This window comes from Sycon ciliatum, chromosome 2 (assembly GCF_964019385.1).
Source record: "Sycon ciliatum chromosome 2, ocSycCili1.1, whole genome shotgun sequence".
In the NCBI taxonomy this organism is placed as follows: domain Eukaryota; kingdom Metazoa; phylum Porifera; class Calcarea; order Leucosolenida; family Sycettidae; genus Sycon; species Sycon ciliatum.
The window spans coordinates 9,391,883-9,406,803 of record NC_088644.1 but is presented as its reverse complement, the minus strand read 5'-3'; the positions used below and the strand labels follow the sequence as shown (position 1 = coordinate 9,406,803).

Below are 14,921 nucleotides of genomic sequence, written 5' to 3'. Positions count from 1 at the left end.
TAGTCCATCATTGTGGCCCTCTATGTACTGTCGTTTTGTAGACGATGTGTACTGTCACGATGAGGATGAGGATGTCTGTGGGACTTTTCTACTAACTCTGAATAGCCTCCATCCGGCGTTGAGATTCACGTCGGAAGCGGAACAAAACGGCAGATTATCCTTCTTGGATGTACAAATTTCACGCAACATTAACACTAAGAGTTTGGACACCACTATCTATAGGAAGCCAACTTTCACCGGCCTCTACATTCCGTGGGGGAGCTATACTCCAACGAAATCGAAGAAACATCTTGTGAAAGCGCTAGTTTATCGTGCGCATAGAATATGTTCCCCTCATCTATTGCAGGACGAATTAGACAGACTGACATCAATATTTACGAACAACGGCTATCCAAAGGAATTTCTGGCCAAGCTTATCAACGAAAAACCGGCGACAGACAAGCCGATCCAATTTGGACCTGACCTTTGCCCAGTGGTGCTCCGTTTACCCTGGGTTGGCGCCGGTTCTGCGCGCGTGGAGAAGGATGTTCGTGGTATCGTATGTCCATCTTATCCGTGCGTCAAGCTGTACGTCATATTTGGGACAGTGCGTGCGTTCGGTGTGAAGAAGGATGTTCTACCTACCCTTAGTAAAAGTAACCTTATCTATTTCTTTCAATGCCGACAATGTGAAGATCGGTATGTAGGTAGAACCCTTCAGCACCTGGGCGCGCGCATTCGTCAACATGTGCCGTTAAGTTTTGTTCCGCTTGATGCGCGTGAGTGTCGTCCTCGCCGTGGTCGTCCTCCAAAATGTGCTGTCCAGTCCATCGGTGGATCTTCCTCTTCCTGTGAAGATATCACTGCATGCCCGTCCTCCTCCGCGTGTATAGCGCAGGGTCCAGCTGAGAACAGCGTGAAAGATGGTGAAAGACCGACACGTAAACCACCGAAATTGACAAAGGATCTGTCTGCGTCGGGAAGGGTTACGCGAAGCCAAGTAAAAATACGGACTGGTGAGGACGCACGTACAACGACAACGGAAGTGACAACAACGGTCAATATTCGAAAACGTGGTAGACCGCGAAAACGAACCTCAATATCGAACACCGCACAAGTTGGAGTAAGAAGATCAATAGAAATCCGCAATGGAGGAGACGTAGCTGAAAGGACACTGGGCATCGCGCACACAACGGCTAGTGTCAGAAAACGTGGAAGGCCGCGGAAAAGCAAAGAGACGGATAGTGGTGATGCCGCGAAGAGGCGAGATGACGGGACATTGGAGGAGCCTACACCCAACGGAGCTAAGAATCGCACTTCGTCCATCAAGCAACATCTGTCAGCCCGTACCAATTGTCGTGAGTTGTACAGTGATAATGTGTTCTCAATATTGTCACGTGGTAGATGTGCGTTGCATCTGGCTGTGTTAGAAGCTTTGTATATCCGTAAGTTAGATCCTGAACTTTGCGTACAAAAAGAAAATGTGTTGTCGCTACAATTGTTTGGTGTTACTCCTCGTCGAGGTGTTAACAATGTAACTTAATTTGCTCACTATGTTCTTGTCGCTATTATTATGTCCTTCGAGTTTTGTGTCGTGCTGAACTTGATACTTTTTTTCACCTTGTCACGAGTGTTGTTATCTCATATCTTTACGCTATATAAGTTTTAGTCTTTCAACTTGAGCCATTCCCTGTATAATCCTTGATGAGAAGGGACCGAAAACGTTCGGATACTTTGACAAGTGCCTTATTTTGACTGGATGTGTGTTTGCGTGGATACTTACGACCTAACACGTACCTTCGTTATTAAAGTATTATCCGCCTCCGACTTCTTGTAAAATTCGTTACACCGTGGAGGCAAACTTGGACACTGGGCCTCCTTTGCTCAGTGTCTTGTAGCAGCGTGTTCACAAACCGAGAGTTATATTCCAGTTCCATCAACTAGTGCTTTAGGCTCTTCTTAATTTTTTTTTTATAGTACATAATTATAGCTTTACCTGTTCGTAGTACAATCTTTGCTAGTTTATACATGTATGTACGTTCCGTCCTGTTAGTTGTCTTGACGGATACATGACTCGCAACACTTCTCACTAGTGTTAGCAGTAGTAAGTAGTAGGGCCTTGAGCTCTACAGCGTGCATGAAGCTCCCATGCTGCGCGCTTGTACAGCTGCAATACACCTAGGCTACACTGGTGGAAGTACAGACCCCTTGCCGGTCTTTGTACCCGCTGATGCGCGTCACAGCGACTGTTGCCCTCTTATATTTTTTATCGTCACGACACTGTTTCAATTACTTCAAACAACGCCTCCCAATCACCCATATTGATCTATTGAATGACGTTCTTGCCCTCCGTGGTCGCCTCAATACAGCTATATTCAGTGTCAGGTTACTCCGTGACTGCCTACACTACTCTGTTGCACCTAAGTATTTACAGAAACGAGTGCAGAAACTAAAGCTTTATGACTCTATCTCTATCGAGAAAGTACTTTTGCAGGATGATCTTAACAAGGCAAAGAGCCAACTTCACAATGCACGTTCGAGGTTTGTGTCTTCGTATCAGAAAGTACGAAGACTTCTCAATACCTTCGATTTTGTCAGATTTTCATGGCTAATATCGCAATGTGACTGTAAACAACGATCTAGGCTCCATGCAAAACACGTTTGGATTGTGTCTGCCTTGAGAAAGGACCGATTCGGCACATGTAGCGACAATTATGATACTATTATTAATCTTGCTGATATCCCTCTGACGCAACTACAAAAGGACGTGCTGTGCGGCGGTTTGGATTTTGGCATTCCTCCGAAACTCCACCGATTGGAGATGTTGGCGGAGTTTGAGCTGCTGCAGCAGCAATTGTCCAAGGTACCAGCAAAATCTGACGAAACAGCAGCGACTTGCCGGGCGTCTCTGGCTGCCGAGGCACACAAGTTTGCGCAGTCTTCTCCTGACACCCGGTCTTTTTCACTCACACGAGAGCACCTCAAAGTAATGAGAGAGCTTAGGAAAAATCCGGATATTATTATCTCCCGCCCTGACAAGGGTCGGGCAACGGTTATTATGTCAAGGGAGGATTACCAAACCAAGATGATGGTCATTCTGGAGGACAAGACGAAATTCTGTAGACTCGGACCGTGCGATGTATATGATCATACAGAAACCATCGACACTAAACTTAGCAAATACCTATTGTCTCTTTCAAAAACCCATCAAATTTCTGATTATGAGTACGACCATCTGGCACCGACGGGATCAACAAGACCACGAATGTATGGGCTCCCAAAAATTCACAAGAAGAACATTCCCTTACGACCAATACTGAGCATGTCAGGATCGCCGCAATTTAAAACATCCAAGTGGCTATGTGCCATGCTACAGCCGGTACTCAACCTCTACAACAGCCACTGCGTCAAAGATACTTTCGAGTTTGTGGAAAAGCTAAGGGACGCAAACTTTGAATCGAGCGGATTCATGTGTTCGTATGACGTGGTCAGCTTATTTACTAACGTGCCACTACGGGAGACCATTGACATCTGCGCAACAACACTGTACCACAATAAGTCCATTACTCCGCCGTCCTTGAACGAAACGGAGTTTGTGAAACTCATGTTAATGGTTACATCTGGCGTTGAGTTTTCATTTGGCAACGTTATGTATAAACAAATAGATGGCGTTGCCATGGGCTCGCCACTTGGTCCTGTATTGGCTAATATATTTGTAGGGTTCTGTGAAGCGTCCATTAGTCCATCATTGTGGCCCTCTATGTACTGTCGTTTTGTAGACGATGTGTACTGTCACGATGAGGATGAGGATGTCTGTGGGACTTTTCTACTAACTCTGAATAGCCTCCATCCGGCGTTGAGATTCACGTCGGAAGCGGAACAAAACGGCAGATTATCCTTCTTGGATGTACAAATTTCACGCAACATTAACACTAAGAGTTTGGACACCACTATCTATAGGAAGCCAACTTTCACCGGCCTCTACATTCCGTGGGGGAGCTATACTCCAACGAAATCGAAGAAACATCTTGTGAAAGCGCTAGTTTATCGTGCGCATAGAATATGTTCCCCTCATCTATTGCAGGACGAATTAGACAGACTGACATCAATATTTACGAACAACGGCTATCCAAAGGAATTTCTGGCCAAGCTTATCAACGAAAAACCGGCGACAGACAAGCCGATCCAATTTGGACCTGACCTTTGCCCAGTGGTGCTCCGTTTACCCTGGGTTGGCGCCGGTTCTGCGCGCGTGGAGAAGGATGTTCGTGGTATCGTATGTCCATCTTATCCGTGCGTCAAGCTGTACGTCATATTTGGGACAGTGCGTGCGTTCGGTGTGAAGAAGGATGTTCTACCTACCCTTAGTAAAAGTAACCTTATCTATTTCTTTCAATGCCGACAATGTGAAGATCGGTATGTAGGTAGAACCCTTCAGCACCTGGGCGCGCGCATTCGTCAACATGTGCCGTTAAGTTTTGTTCCGCTTGATGCGCGTGAGTGTCGTCCTCGCCGTGGTCGTCCTCCAAAATGTGCTGTCCAGTCCATCGGTGGATCTTCCTCTTCCTGTGAAGATATCACTGCATGCCCGTCCTCCTCCGCGTGTATAGCGCAGGGTCCAGCTGAGAACAGCGTGAAAGATGGTGAAAGACCGACACGTAAACCACCGAAATTGACAAAGGATCTGTCTGCGTCGGGAAGGGTTACGCGAAGCCAAGTAAAAATACGGACTGGTGAGGACGCACGTACAACGACAACGGAAGTGACAACAACAGTCAATATTCGAAAACGTGGTAGACCGCGAAAACGAACCTCAATATCGAACACCGCACAAGTTGGAGTAAGAAGATCAATAGAAATCCGCAATGGAGGAGACGTAGCTGAAAGGACACTGGGCATCGCGCACACAACGGCTAGTGTCAGAAAACGTGGAAGGCCGCGGAAAAGCAAAGAGACGGATAGTGGTGATGCCGCGAAGAGGCGAGATGACGGGACATTGGAGGAGCCTACACCCAACGGAGCTAAGAATCGCACTTCGTCCATCAAGCAACATCTGTCAGCCCGTACCAATTGTCGTGAGTTGTACAGTGATAATGTGTTCTCAATATTGTCACGTGGTAGATGTGCGTTGCATCTGGCTGTGTTAGAAGCTTTGTATATCCGTAAGTTAGATCCTGAACTTTGCGTACAAAAAGAAAATGTGTTGTCGCTACAATTGTTTGGTGTTACTCCTCGTCGAGGTGTTAACAATGTAACTTAATTTGCTCACTATGTTCTTGTCGCTATTATTATGTCCTTCGAGTTTTGTGTCGTGCTGAACTTGATACTTTTTTTCACCTTGTCACGAGTGTTGTTATCTCATATCTTTACGCTATATAAGTTTTAGTCTTTCAACTTGAGCCATTCCCTGTATAATCCTTGATGAGAAGGGACCGAAAACGTTCGGATACTTTGACAAGTGCCTTATTTTGACTGGATGTGTGTTTGCGTGGATACTTACGACCTAACACGTACCTTCGTTATTAAAGTATTATCCGCCTCCGACTTCTTGTAAAAAAAATAATAATAATAATAATAATAATTCAAATGATCAGTCGGGGAAGTGAACTGCCTGAAGAGAGAAAAAAACGCCAGACCCACCAGGACTCGAACCTGGGACCCTGCTTGTCATGAGCAATGCTCTAACCACTGAGCTATGGGACCAGGCTGAACCTAGAAGGCGCTGACAAGTTTTTCACTCCAAAGGCAGCTCACAACACGTGCCACACATATGGGTCTGGCGTTTTTTTCTCTCTTCAGGCAGTTCACTTCCCCGACTGATCATTTGAATTTGAAGTTCTCCCAATCCTTTCCAAATTTAATCACTTTCTTTCACCTCTGGTAGTTTCCAGAAACTGACCGTGGTTGGTCCCCTGGGGGAGGGAAAAAGACCCAAGTGCCATCAGTATGTGTGGCACGTGTTGTGAGCTGCCTTTGGAGTGAAAAACTTGTCAGCGCCTTCTAGGTTCAGCCTGGTCCCATAGCTCAGTGGTTAGAGCATTGCTCATGACAAGCAGGGTCCCAGGTTCGAGTCCTGGTGGGTCTGGCGTTTTTTTCTCTCTTCAGGCAGTTCACTTCCCCGACTGATCATTTGAATTTGAAGTTCTCCCAATCCTTTCCAAATAATAATAATAATAATAATAATATTAGTACCTTGGAGTAGTGCAAGCAGCCATGATACCTCACCCGCAGCTCAAGACGCAACTCACTGCAGAATACAAAAAGAGATTGTATTTGCTTCTTAACAGTGGATTGAATGCGCGAAACATGATCAAGGCCATCAATACGTATGCTCTGCCGGTTATGACATATAGTTATGGAATCGTAAATTGGACCGAGGCTGAAATCAAGACCACAGATCGGGTGACAAGATCAGCCTTGACTGCGTCTGGATTTCACCACCCCAAAGCCTCAGTCAACAGGCTCTACATGAAGAGGGGAGATGGAGGCCGGGGCTTGGTCTCTTGTGAGGATATGCACGGCCGGAGCATGTGTGGCCTGGCCCGCTACATGAGTACCAGCCCAATAGACAGAATAAGCCTGCTTTATCAGTATCATCAACAAAAACCTACAACAAAAAGCCACTCAATAACTGCAAAGGCCGCTAAGTTCTTGTCGAGTTTGGATCTGCCAGCAGCTGGACCAGCTTTACCCAATAAGCATACCATTAAACAAGCGTGCGCTGAGCGAAAATCCAAAACACTTTCCACTATGCCGCTGCATGGGAGATATTGGAGCCGATTGGAGGAGAATCGCCTAGATAAGGAGCTTACCTTCATGTGGTTGAAATCAAGGACACTGAAACCTTCAACTGAAGGCATGATTATGGCAGCACAAGACCAATCCCTCAAAACGAAAAATTACCAATACGCCATAATGAAGTCAATTGCTCGAACTGATGCCAATTGCAGGTTTTGCAAGGGCAGCTTAGAAACAATTGACCACATTGTCAGTGCCTGCCCAGTTCTTGCTCGGACCAGTTACATTGAACGACATAACCGGATAGTAAAGTATGTGCACTTCGAAATGTGTAAAGCACGAGATCTACCTACTGGTGCTTCACGATTCGACCACCAGCTCAAGGCATTGGTCAAGAGTGATCAGTATCGCCTCTACTGGGAGTATTCGGTCCCAACTGACCTGAAACTATCAGCAAACAGGCCCGATCTGCTCCTTGTTGATGACAAGGAGCGCATCGCCTACATTATAGACATCAGCGTTCCTGGTGAGAACAACATCAATAAGAAAATGGCTGAAAAGCGCTCGAAATATTATGATTTGAAGCGGGAGATTTCGAGGATTTGGTCCCTCAACCAGGTTGACGTGGTCCCTGTGGTTGTCGGTGCCCTGGGAGGCTTGGTGGGGGAGACTCCTCAATGCCTTCGGACTGTGCAGGGAGGAGACCTGGCTATTGTGCAACAGGAGGCTATACAAGGTTCGATTAAAATACTGAGAACTATCCTTAACATGTAGATGCACCTCTGCTGCGTTTGCATGTTCAATAGCTAAGAGACTTGAATAACGACTGATAAAGACTGATATTTCCTTTGTTACTACTCCCTTCATTGGTTGATGTATTTTGCCTGTCGCTGCAAATTCTTTATTATTGTTTTGATGTTGGAGTTCGGATTGAGTTTCTTTCCTTTCTTCCTCTTCCTTCAACTAGTTCTTGTCCCTTTGGTTTTTAGGTTTTATTTATTTATTTATTTTTGTTTTTGTTTTTTCACTTTCTTTTTTGCTGTCCCACCCATGGAAATATTTCCCGGTGGGTCTGGCTTATCGCCTTCGAAAGAAGTGAATAAAGGAGAAATAATAATAAAGTTTTAGTTTGTAATTGAAACACTGTGGTATTTCTGTGGGTATTCGTATTTGATCTTTCTGTGGGTGCGCATTGGAGGTTGTGCCCAGTGATGAGCTTTGCCGGCCTGAATTTTTCGCCAACTTCTGATGCTCCCCTTTCTGCAATACCTGTTGCCATGATACCTCTGAGCTTTAATGCCTGTGATGGTACATGCGCCTTTCTCCCTTCCTCTCTCTCTACCTTACTTTTTTCCATATATTATTCCGTGCTGCTTACCTTTGGCTATGATAAGTCCGGTGAGTTAGTGTAATACCTCCAATTTTTATTTTTATTTTCAATTTGGAGTGGAATAAAGACTCATAATAAAGACTCATAATAATAATACGTATTCGCATGCAACGACGCAAATCCACACAATTCAGTAGACACTTTTTCTATCAAACGTTTTCTTTCCCTTCTCTTCAGGATAGTACAGGGAATGTTGGAAATTAGAAAAACACATAACTATATAGAGAATGAAAGAAAGAAAAAGTCAACACTTCAACATAGGTGTTAAAAATGATTAAAGTGTTAAAAACTCAAAAACAAACAGCTGCAAGTTGTAGACAAACACGTTGAACACATCAGGGAACACTTGTCACACTTTCACGAGGTGTGACACCAAACAACTGCAACGATAACACATTCTCCTTCTGTACACATAGTTCTGGATCTAGTTTACGAATATACAGAGCTTCTAACACAGCAAGATGTAACTTAGACCTTCCACGAGTCAAAATCGAAAAGATATCATCACTATACAACTTACGACAACTAGCACTGCCCGACAAATGACGCTTGATGGACGATGTCCGATCACTTAGCTCTGTCACCTTCGACGCCTGCCGTTGTTCTCTTCCGTTAGGCTTGTTTGGTTGGTTGCTCCGGTTGTCTGCGTCCAGTGTAGATGTACGCATGCGCGCCTCCGCCTCGACGGGCGGGGAGCTTGGCCCATCTCAGACAAGCGTGAGGAAGCGAGGGAGACCGTCTCGAAAACCACCCAATGTGACACTGGAGCTCATAGACACCGGAAGAGTTACCAGAAGCAAGGTGAAGAGACGGAGTACTGGGGATCTGAATACGTCGATAATGGAAGTGACAACAAAGATCAACAAGAGGAAACGAGGAAGACCAAGAAGTGACACGAAAACGGCCATGAAATCAACAAAAAACGGACATGAAATCAACGGACGTTGGAGGTGTGGACCGGAGCAACCAACCAAACAAGCCTAACGGAAGAGAACAACGGCAGGCGTCGAAGGTGACAGAGCTAAGTGATCGGACATCGTCCATCAAGCGTCATTTGTCGGGCAGTGCTAGTTGTCGTAAGTTGTATAGTGATGATATCTTTTCGATTTTGACTCGTGGAAGGTCTAAGTTACATCTTGCTGTGTTAGAAGCTCTGTATATTCGTAAACTAGATCCAGAACTATGTGTACAGAAGGAGAATGTGTTATCGTTGCAGTTGTTTGGTGTCACACCTCGTGAAAGTGTGACAAGTGTTCCCTGATGTGTTCAACGTGTTTGTCTACAACTTGCAGCTGTTTGTTTTTGAGTTTTTAACACTTTAATCATTTTTAACACCTATGTTGAAGTGTTGACTTTTTCTTTCTTTCATTCTCTATATAGTTATGTGTTTTTCTAATTTCCAACATTCCCTGTACTATCCTGAAGAGAAGGGAAAGAAAACGTTTGATAGAAAAAGTGTCTACTGAATTGTGTGGATTTGCGTCGTTGCATGCGAATACGTATTACGAAACTGTTTTTCCCACCGCCTCCAAACTACTGTTTGAATAATAATAATAATATCACAGCACGCGTACGAAGGCCAAAGAACAATGTATGAGAATGCACTGAAACTAAGCCAAGTCCGCTTCTGTCTCCAGTCAACAAAAACTCATCCATAAACGATGTCTGATCTCCATTTCGACTTGACCGCTGCAGCAAATGCTTGGGCTCCTTCTAGATCGCTGGCATTCTTCAAAGGGATGTCCACATCCACGGTGAAAATTACAAAACGGGCGGTCGTGTCATCGCACAGGCACAGTTCTTGACCCGTACACGCGGTCACGTTTCGGAGAAATTCCAAGGCAGGTACAAGGTCGCTTAGAAAGAGACTGGGGGAGATACGCACGTTCTTCAGAAAAGCTGTATACTAGGTGTTGGCGGATAATGCCGGCATTATATCAAGCATTATACGCCACCCGGAGCATTACGAGCATTATAAAGCATTACGAGGCTACAAATGGCATTATACGACGTTCTACATGACTGCATAGTAGATCTAGCGTTGGTCTATACAAGCGATAGACCACCGTACACATCATGCATGGTAGATCTACAATACAGATCGTGGCACGCAGTGCATGCCAGGCCCAGCAGTAGTGCTAGCTAGCTGTGGTCCAGCACAGTGTGGAAACTCTCGCAGAAACTTCCGGTCCCGGAAGTCTATCTTCGGCCAGTTACTTTTTGTCATAATATTTTTTGAAGATCCAGGTAACAACGCCGAACCAACGAAAGAAATGTGAGCCAGCATGGAACGGTGGAGGTGCGCACACGCACACATTCCAGACCTTACCCGGTTACCGTCCCCAAAAAAACATTCTTCATCGAAGCAAGAGTCCATGTCTTTCTCGAAGAGTAACGCTGGACTTTCACCGGACATTGACCATTGTGTAATACCAGCTAACTAGCAGCCAACGCTGATGGCTGACTAGCCGCGATGCAGTTCTTGGGATCGGGAGGAAGCTGGGCTTTCTCCAGATGAGCTTTTGGCGGAGTCCTCTGATGATAGTGATGTCGTCAAGTTGGAAACTGCAGATCCTGCCGCGATAGCGAGGAAGCGGTCTTTTCAGAAAACAGCTATTATCAAGTCTGAAAATGTTTCCAAAAGGACGCGAGTAGCTCATGGACAGAGCACTGAAGTGGCCATCAGTGCCGAAACGCGGGTGCGGGAGTTCCCAGATGAGCCGCTCAAAAGCGACGGTGGCAAGGTAGTGTGCCTGGCATGCCATACAACATTGTCAGGGAAGAAGAGTATAATCATGTCCCATACTGCTACCGCGAGACATAAACAAGGAAAGTCCCGTTGGGAAACTCAGAGGCAGAAGCTGGTCAAGAAGTCCTTCTTGGCGTATCCTCTTTGTGCCGCCTCAATATGACTGTATGTGTTTGTACCTAGCGTACATGTTTAACTGATATTGTATTACGTGTTTATCATAGCATGGGTGCAATATTATAGCGTTTTTCTTAGCCCAATACCGCAAGGTTCAGGTGTTTATATTCCATCCGGCGGAGCATTATCAGCATTATTTGGAGCATTATATGGCCTTTTGTGGAGCATTACTGAGAGCATTATATCCAATATTACCCAGCATTATCCGCCAACACCTACTGTATACCCCACCCCTGGCCACATCTACGTTTCCCGTTTAATCTGCTCCCGCTTTCACCCAGTACAGACACACGGATCATTATGGCAACTGACAAACTTCCTTACGTGGACGTAGACGCAGCACTTTGCACCATAGTGTGATGACAGCCTAAGCTAAGCACCTCCCTCATTCATATTGGTATGGTAATACTTAGTATGTTGCTTCATGAGCTGAGCATTTGAGGATTTTGCACACGCGCTGAACACTGCAGTCCTTAAAGGGGAAGTTAAGGCAAAAATCAAAATTTCACCAGTTGTAGTCTTTGGGGTGCTGAGTCGAATGGTCTTGGTCCGAGAAAGCTGAGACGCTCCCTTCCTACTTGAATCCCAATCGAACTCGCGCACTTCCACCGAAACTGGGTGACTGCGCCCTACGAGATGGGGATTTGTATGCAAAATGTCACTAAAAGCGCCATTTCGTTCTTATAAAAGCACGGATGACCGCGATTGGCCCATATGTTGTAGTCTTTTGGTCGCTGAGTCGACTGGTTTTGGTCCAAAAAGGCTGCGATGCAGCGTTCGCCCCTAATTCCCAATCGAACATGGTTGAACAAGCGGTCACGTGCTCCTGCGTACACCAGTCACCTGGTCACCCAGGAGCACGTGACCGCTTCTTCAACCATGTTCGATTGGGAATAAAGGAGGAACGCTGCATCGCAGCCTTTTCGGACCAAAACCAGTCGACTCAGCGTCCAAAAGACTACAACATATGGGCCAATCGCGGTCATCCGTGCTTTTATAAGAACGAAATGGCCCTTTTAGTGACATTTTGCATACAAATCCCCATCTCGTAGGGCGCAGTCACCCAGTTTCGGTGGAAGTGCGCGAGTTCGATTGGGATTCAAGTAGGAAGGGAGCGTCTCAGCTTTCTCGGACCAAGACCATTCGACTCAGCACCCCGAAGACTACAACTGGTGAAATTTTGATTTTTGCCTTAACTTCCCCTTTAACTGCCCAAAGGAGAGATTGGGTATGATATTGCAAGGAACAAGAACATTGCTCACCATCTGTTTGGGACTCTTCCTTGATCGCTCTCTTCGGAGATGAAGCTAGTACACAGTAGGAAGAAAAAAAGGTAGAAATCCACATTCAATAAGGTACGTTTGAACGGAGTCAACCACTGACAGAACACCCAAAGTGAACATGCAGTGGACCTACCCTTGCCTGGGCAGCGGACTAGGGTCAGGCACTACATTTACACATATTGAGACCAGGCACTGCATTTCCACACATTGAGACCAAGTACTGTATTCCCACACAATGGGGCAATGCAAAAATTGAAATAGTATTATGCACGCGTCAACATCCAAGATAACCAGTTCCCAGCGTGCCTCACAGCCTCAAAGGACACAATACTCGTGCAATGTCCTCACACTTCTTACCCGTGCTCCAGTCATCGCATCGACGCTTGAGAGAACTTCCCTGTCGTGCCGCTTGCATGTCGGCGTTGCCATTGCCTCTATTCATTTCCTCGGGTGCAGCTTCCTTTCCTAGCTCCAGCTCTGATTTTAAATAGAACACAACAACACAAGCTGGTCTTCTTTCCCACTACGACTAACTTACCATTTTACTGCAATCCAGCCGTGTTAGATTTCACTGAAGAGTAGAGTTGTGGCCAAAGAATTTCGACCCGTGAGCCGAAAGCAGCGCCAAGGCTCATGCGGCCCTCGGATGTGTGTTTGGACCGTGCACGGTGTAATTGATATCCAAACGCCGTGCTGCTTTTGACCTGCGGGTGGATTTCTTTACGGTCACGGCTGTACTTAGCACCAAGCAGCACTCTTTGTGAAACCAACCTTGCAATGGAAACTGTTCTACGAGGAAATTATTCACCACCCTTCATTGCAGCGAAGTTGACTGTACATGTGGAGCTCACGCCTCCTGCACATGTCTAGCCCTGCCGAACTTGACACTCACTGTTTCAGTGTAATGTTTTTTATTTAAAAAACATTACACTGAAACAGTGAAGTGAAGAGAGCATGTCTGAGAATACCAAAGTATGTGTGCAAGTGGATCTCTCCGATTTCGCTGAAAATTTGCAGGTAGGTTCCCTTTGGGGTGTGGATCGATTATGCAAAGCCCTTGAAAAAGTTTCTGAAGGGAACCTTGAAATTTGCATACCCCTCAAAAATGGCCGAAATATCACATTATTTATGGGTCTAGAAACGAGTCACGCCACAGCGTATACGAACAAGCTATGAACAAAACTCCATCAAGCCAACATTGCCTCACCTTAGAAGAGTTCCTGGAGCAGTACCGCTTAGCCACGCCAGCATCCCAGAAGACGAGGTCCATCACCCCCTGACGCCACAAATGATCGTCTTGAAGATAGCCAATTTACAAGCGCTGGCAAAACAGCCAGCTACGTCCTCAATTGGCCAGAACTATACACCAGCAGATAGTAGAACACCTCTTCTAGCGCTGAGGACATGTCCCCCATCTTCCTTTTGGGGTTTTCTTGAAATAAACTTTTTTGAATTTTTCCACTCGACCATGCTGAAATACGGCCAAAGTCATACCTGCGCAGGAAAGCTCGCCACTCCGCGACGTCTCCTCAGCAATTTCTACTCCAACACTACTCCCAAGGCCGCAGAACAACGTGTAGTGTTGACTCTGACAGGGAAAAGCAGCGGTGATCACTTGTCACTCCAAACGACAAGCTTCTCCTTGCGCCACCAATAATTTTTTGTGCGACTGTTGCTGCAAAAGTGACTGAAGGCCTGAGCGCAGTTTTTGAATTTTATTGCAAGATGCACGGTGAAATCACGTGCCTTGTGACGCAAGAATGCCAAGTCGCGCGCGTGGCCCACGGCTCACGCGATTTCAGAGTCACATTTGTCAAGTGCGCTTGTTACTCGCCTTGAACGCCCGTTGGTCTGGAAGTGATCACACGTCACTTGTGTTCAAGAACACGCTGACCGTGTTGTAGGCCTACGAACCGGGACTTTCCCTGACCATGTAGGTCGAAGCCCAGTGAAATTATAGCAATAAAAACTGCTTTATGGCAGTTTTCTAAAAAAGGTTATTGTGTTCTAGTCCATGAACCCCGTCTAAAAAGTAAGAAATTAACGAAATGTGATAGCCGAAAATTAAAATTTCACACAAAACCTCACAATAATCACGACACTTGAAGATCTAATAGTACGGCTTTCAACACTTGTTTATTCCGACACTTGTACTTGTACAAGTACTTGTACTGCGCCAACATGCTTGCATGTGAAAGAGGACCACGAGGGGAAAAGGTCGTCTTGCATCCTGTGTGTGATTATTGTGAGGTTTTGTGTGAAATTTTAATTTTCGGCTATCACATTTCGTTAATTTCTTACTTTTTAGACGGGGTTCATGGACTAGAACACAATAACCTTTTTTAGAAAACTGCCATAAAGCAGTTTTTATTGCTATAATTTCTTTTGTTTTTTGGCTAAAGGATATTACCGGTATTATTTTTATTTTATTTATTTTACTAGGGTGTTTCCCAGGGAGTAGTACAATACCGGTATTGTACTACTCCCTGGTGTTTCCCACAGACCTATGGTCTTCTTACGGGAGCCCCTAGAAAGGTTAAGCATGAACGAACAAATCGGCGATAATCTGTACAAGAGCGAACAGTGGAAGGCAGCATATTCCACC

At 45.6% G+C, this 14,921-nt stretch overlaps 1 protein-coding gene across 3 annotated transcripts in view; it reads right to left on the bottom strand.

The window, feature by feature from the left end:
• LOC135808556 (uncharacterized) overlaps positions 1-14,921 on the bottom strand; it is a 128,773-nt gene that overhangs the window by 40,845 nt on the left and 73,007 nt on the right. For all 3 annotated transcript variants that reach the window (XM_065321768.1, XM_065321766.1, XM_065321767.1), the window contains exons 3-4: positions 12,674-12,793; positions 12,296-12,340 (exon numbers count right to left, since the gene is read on the bottom strand). In XM_065321768.1, coding sequence (XP_065177840.1) covers positions 12,296-12,340; positions 12,674-12,793 — 165 coding nt within the window. The remainder of the gene's footprint in view (positions 1-12,295; positions 12,341-12,673; positions 12,794-14,921) is intronic.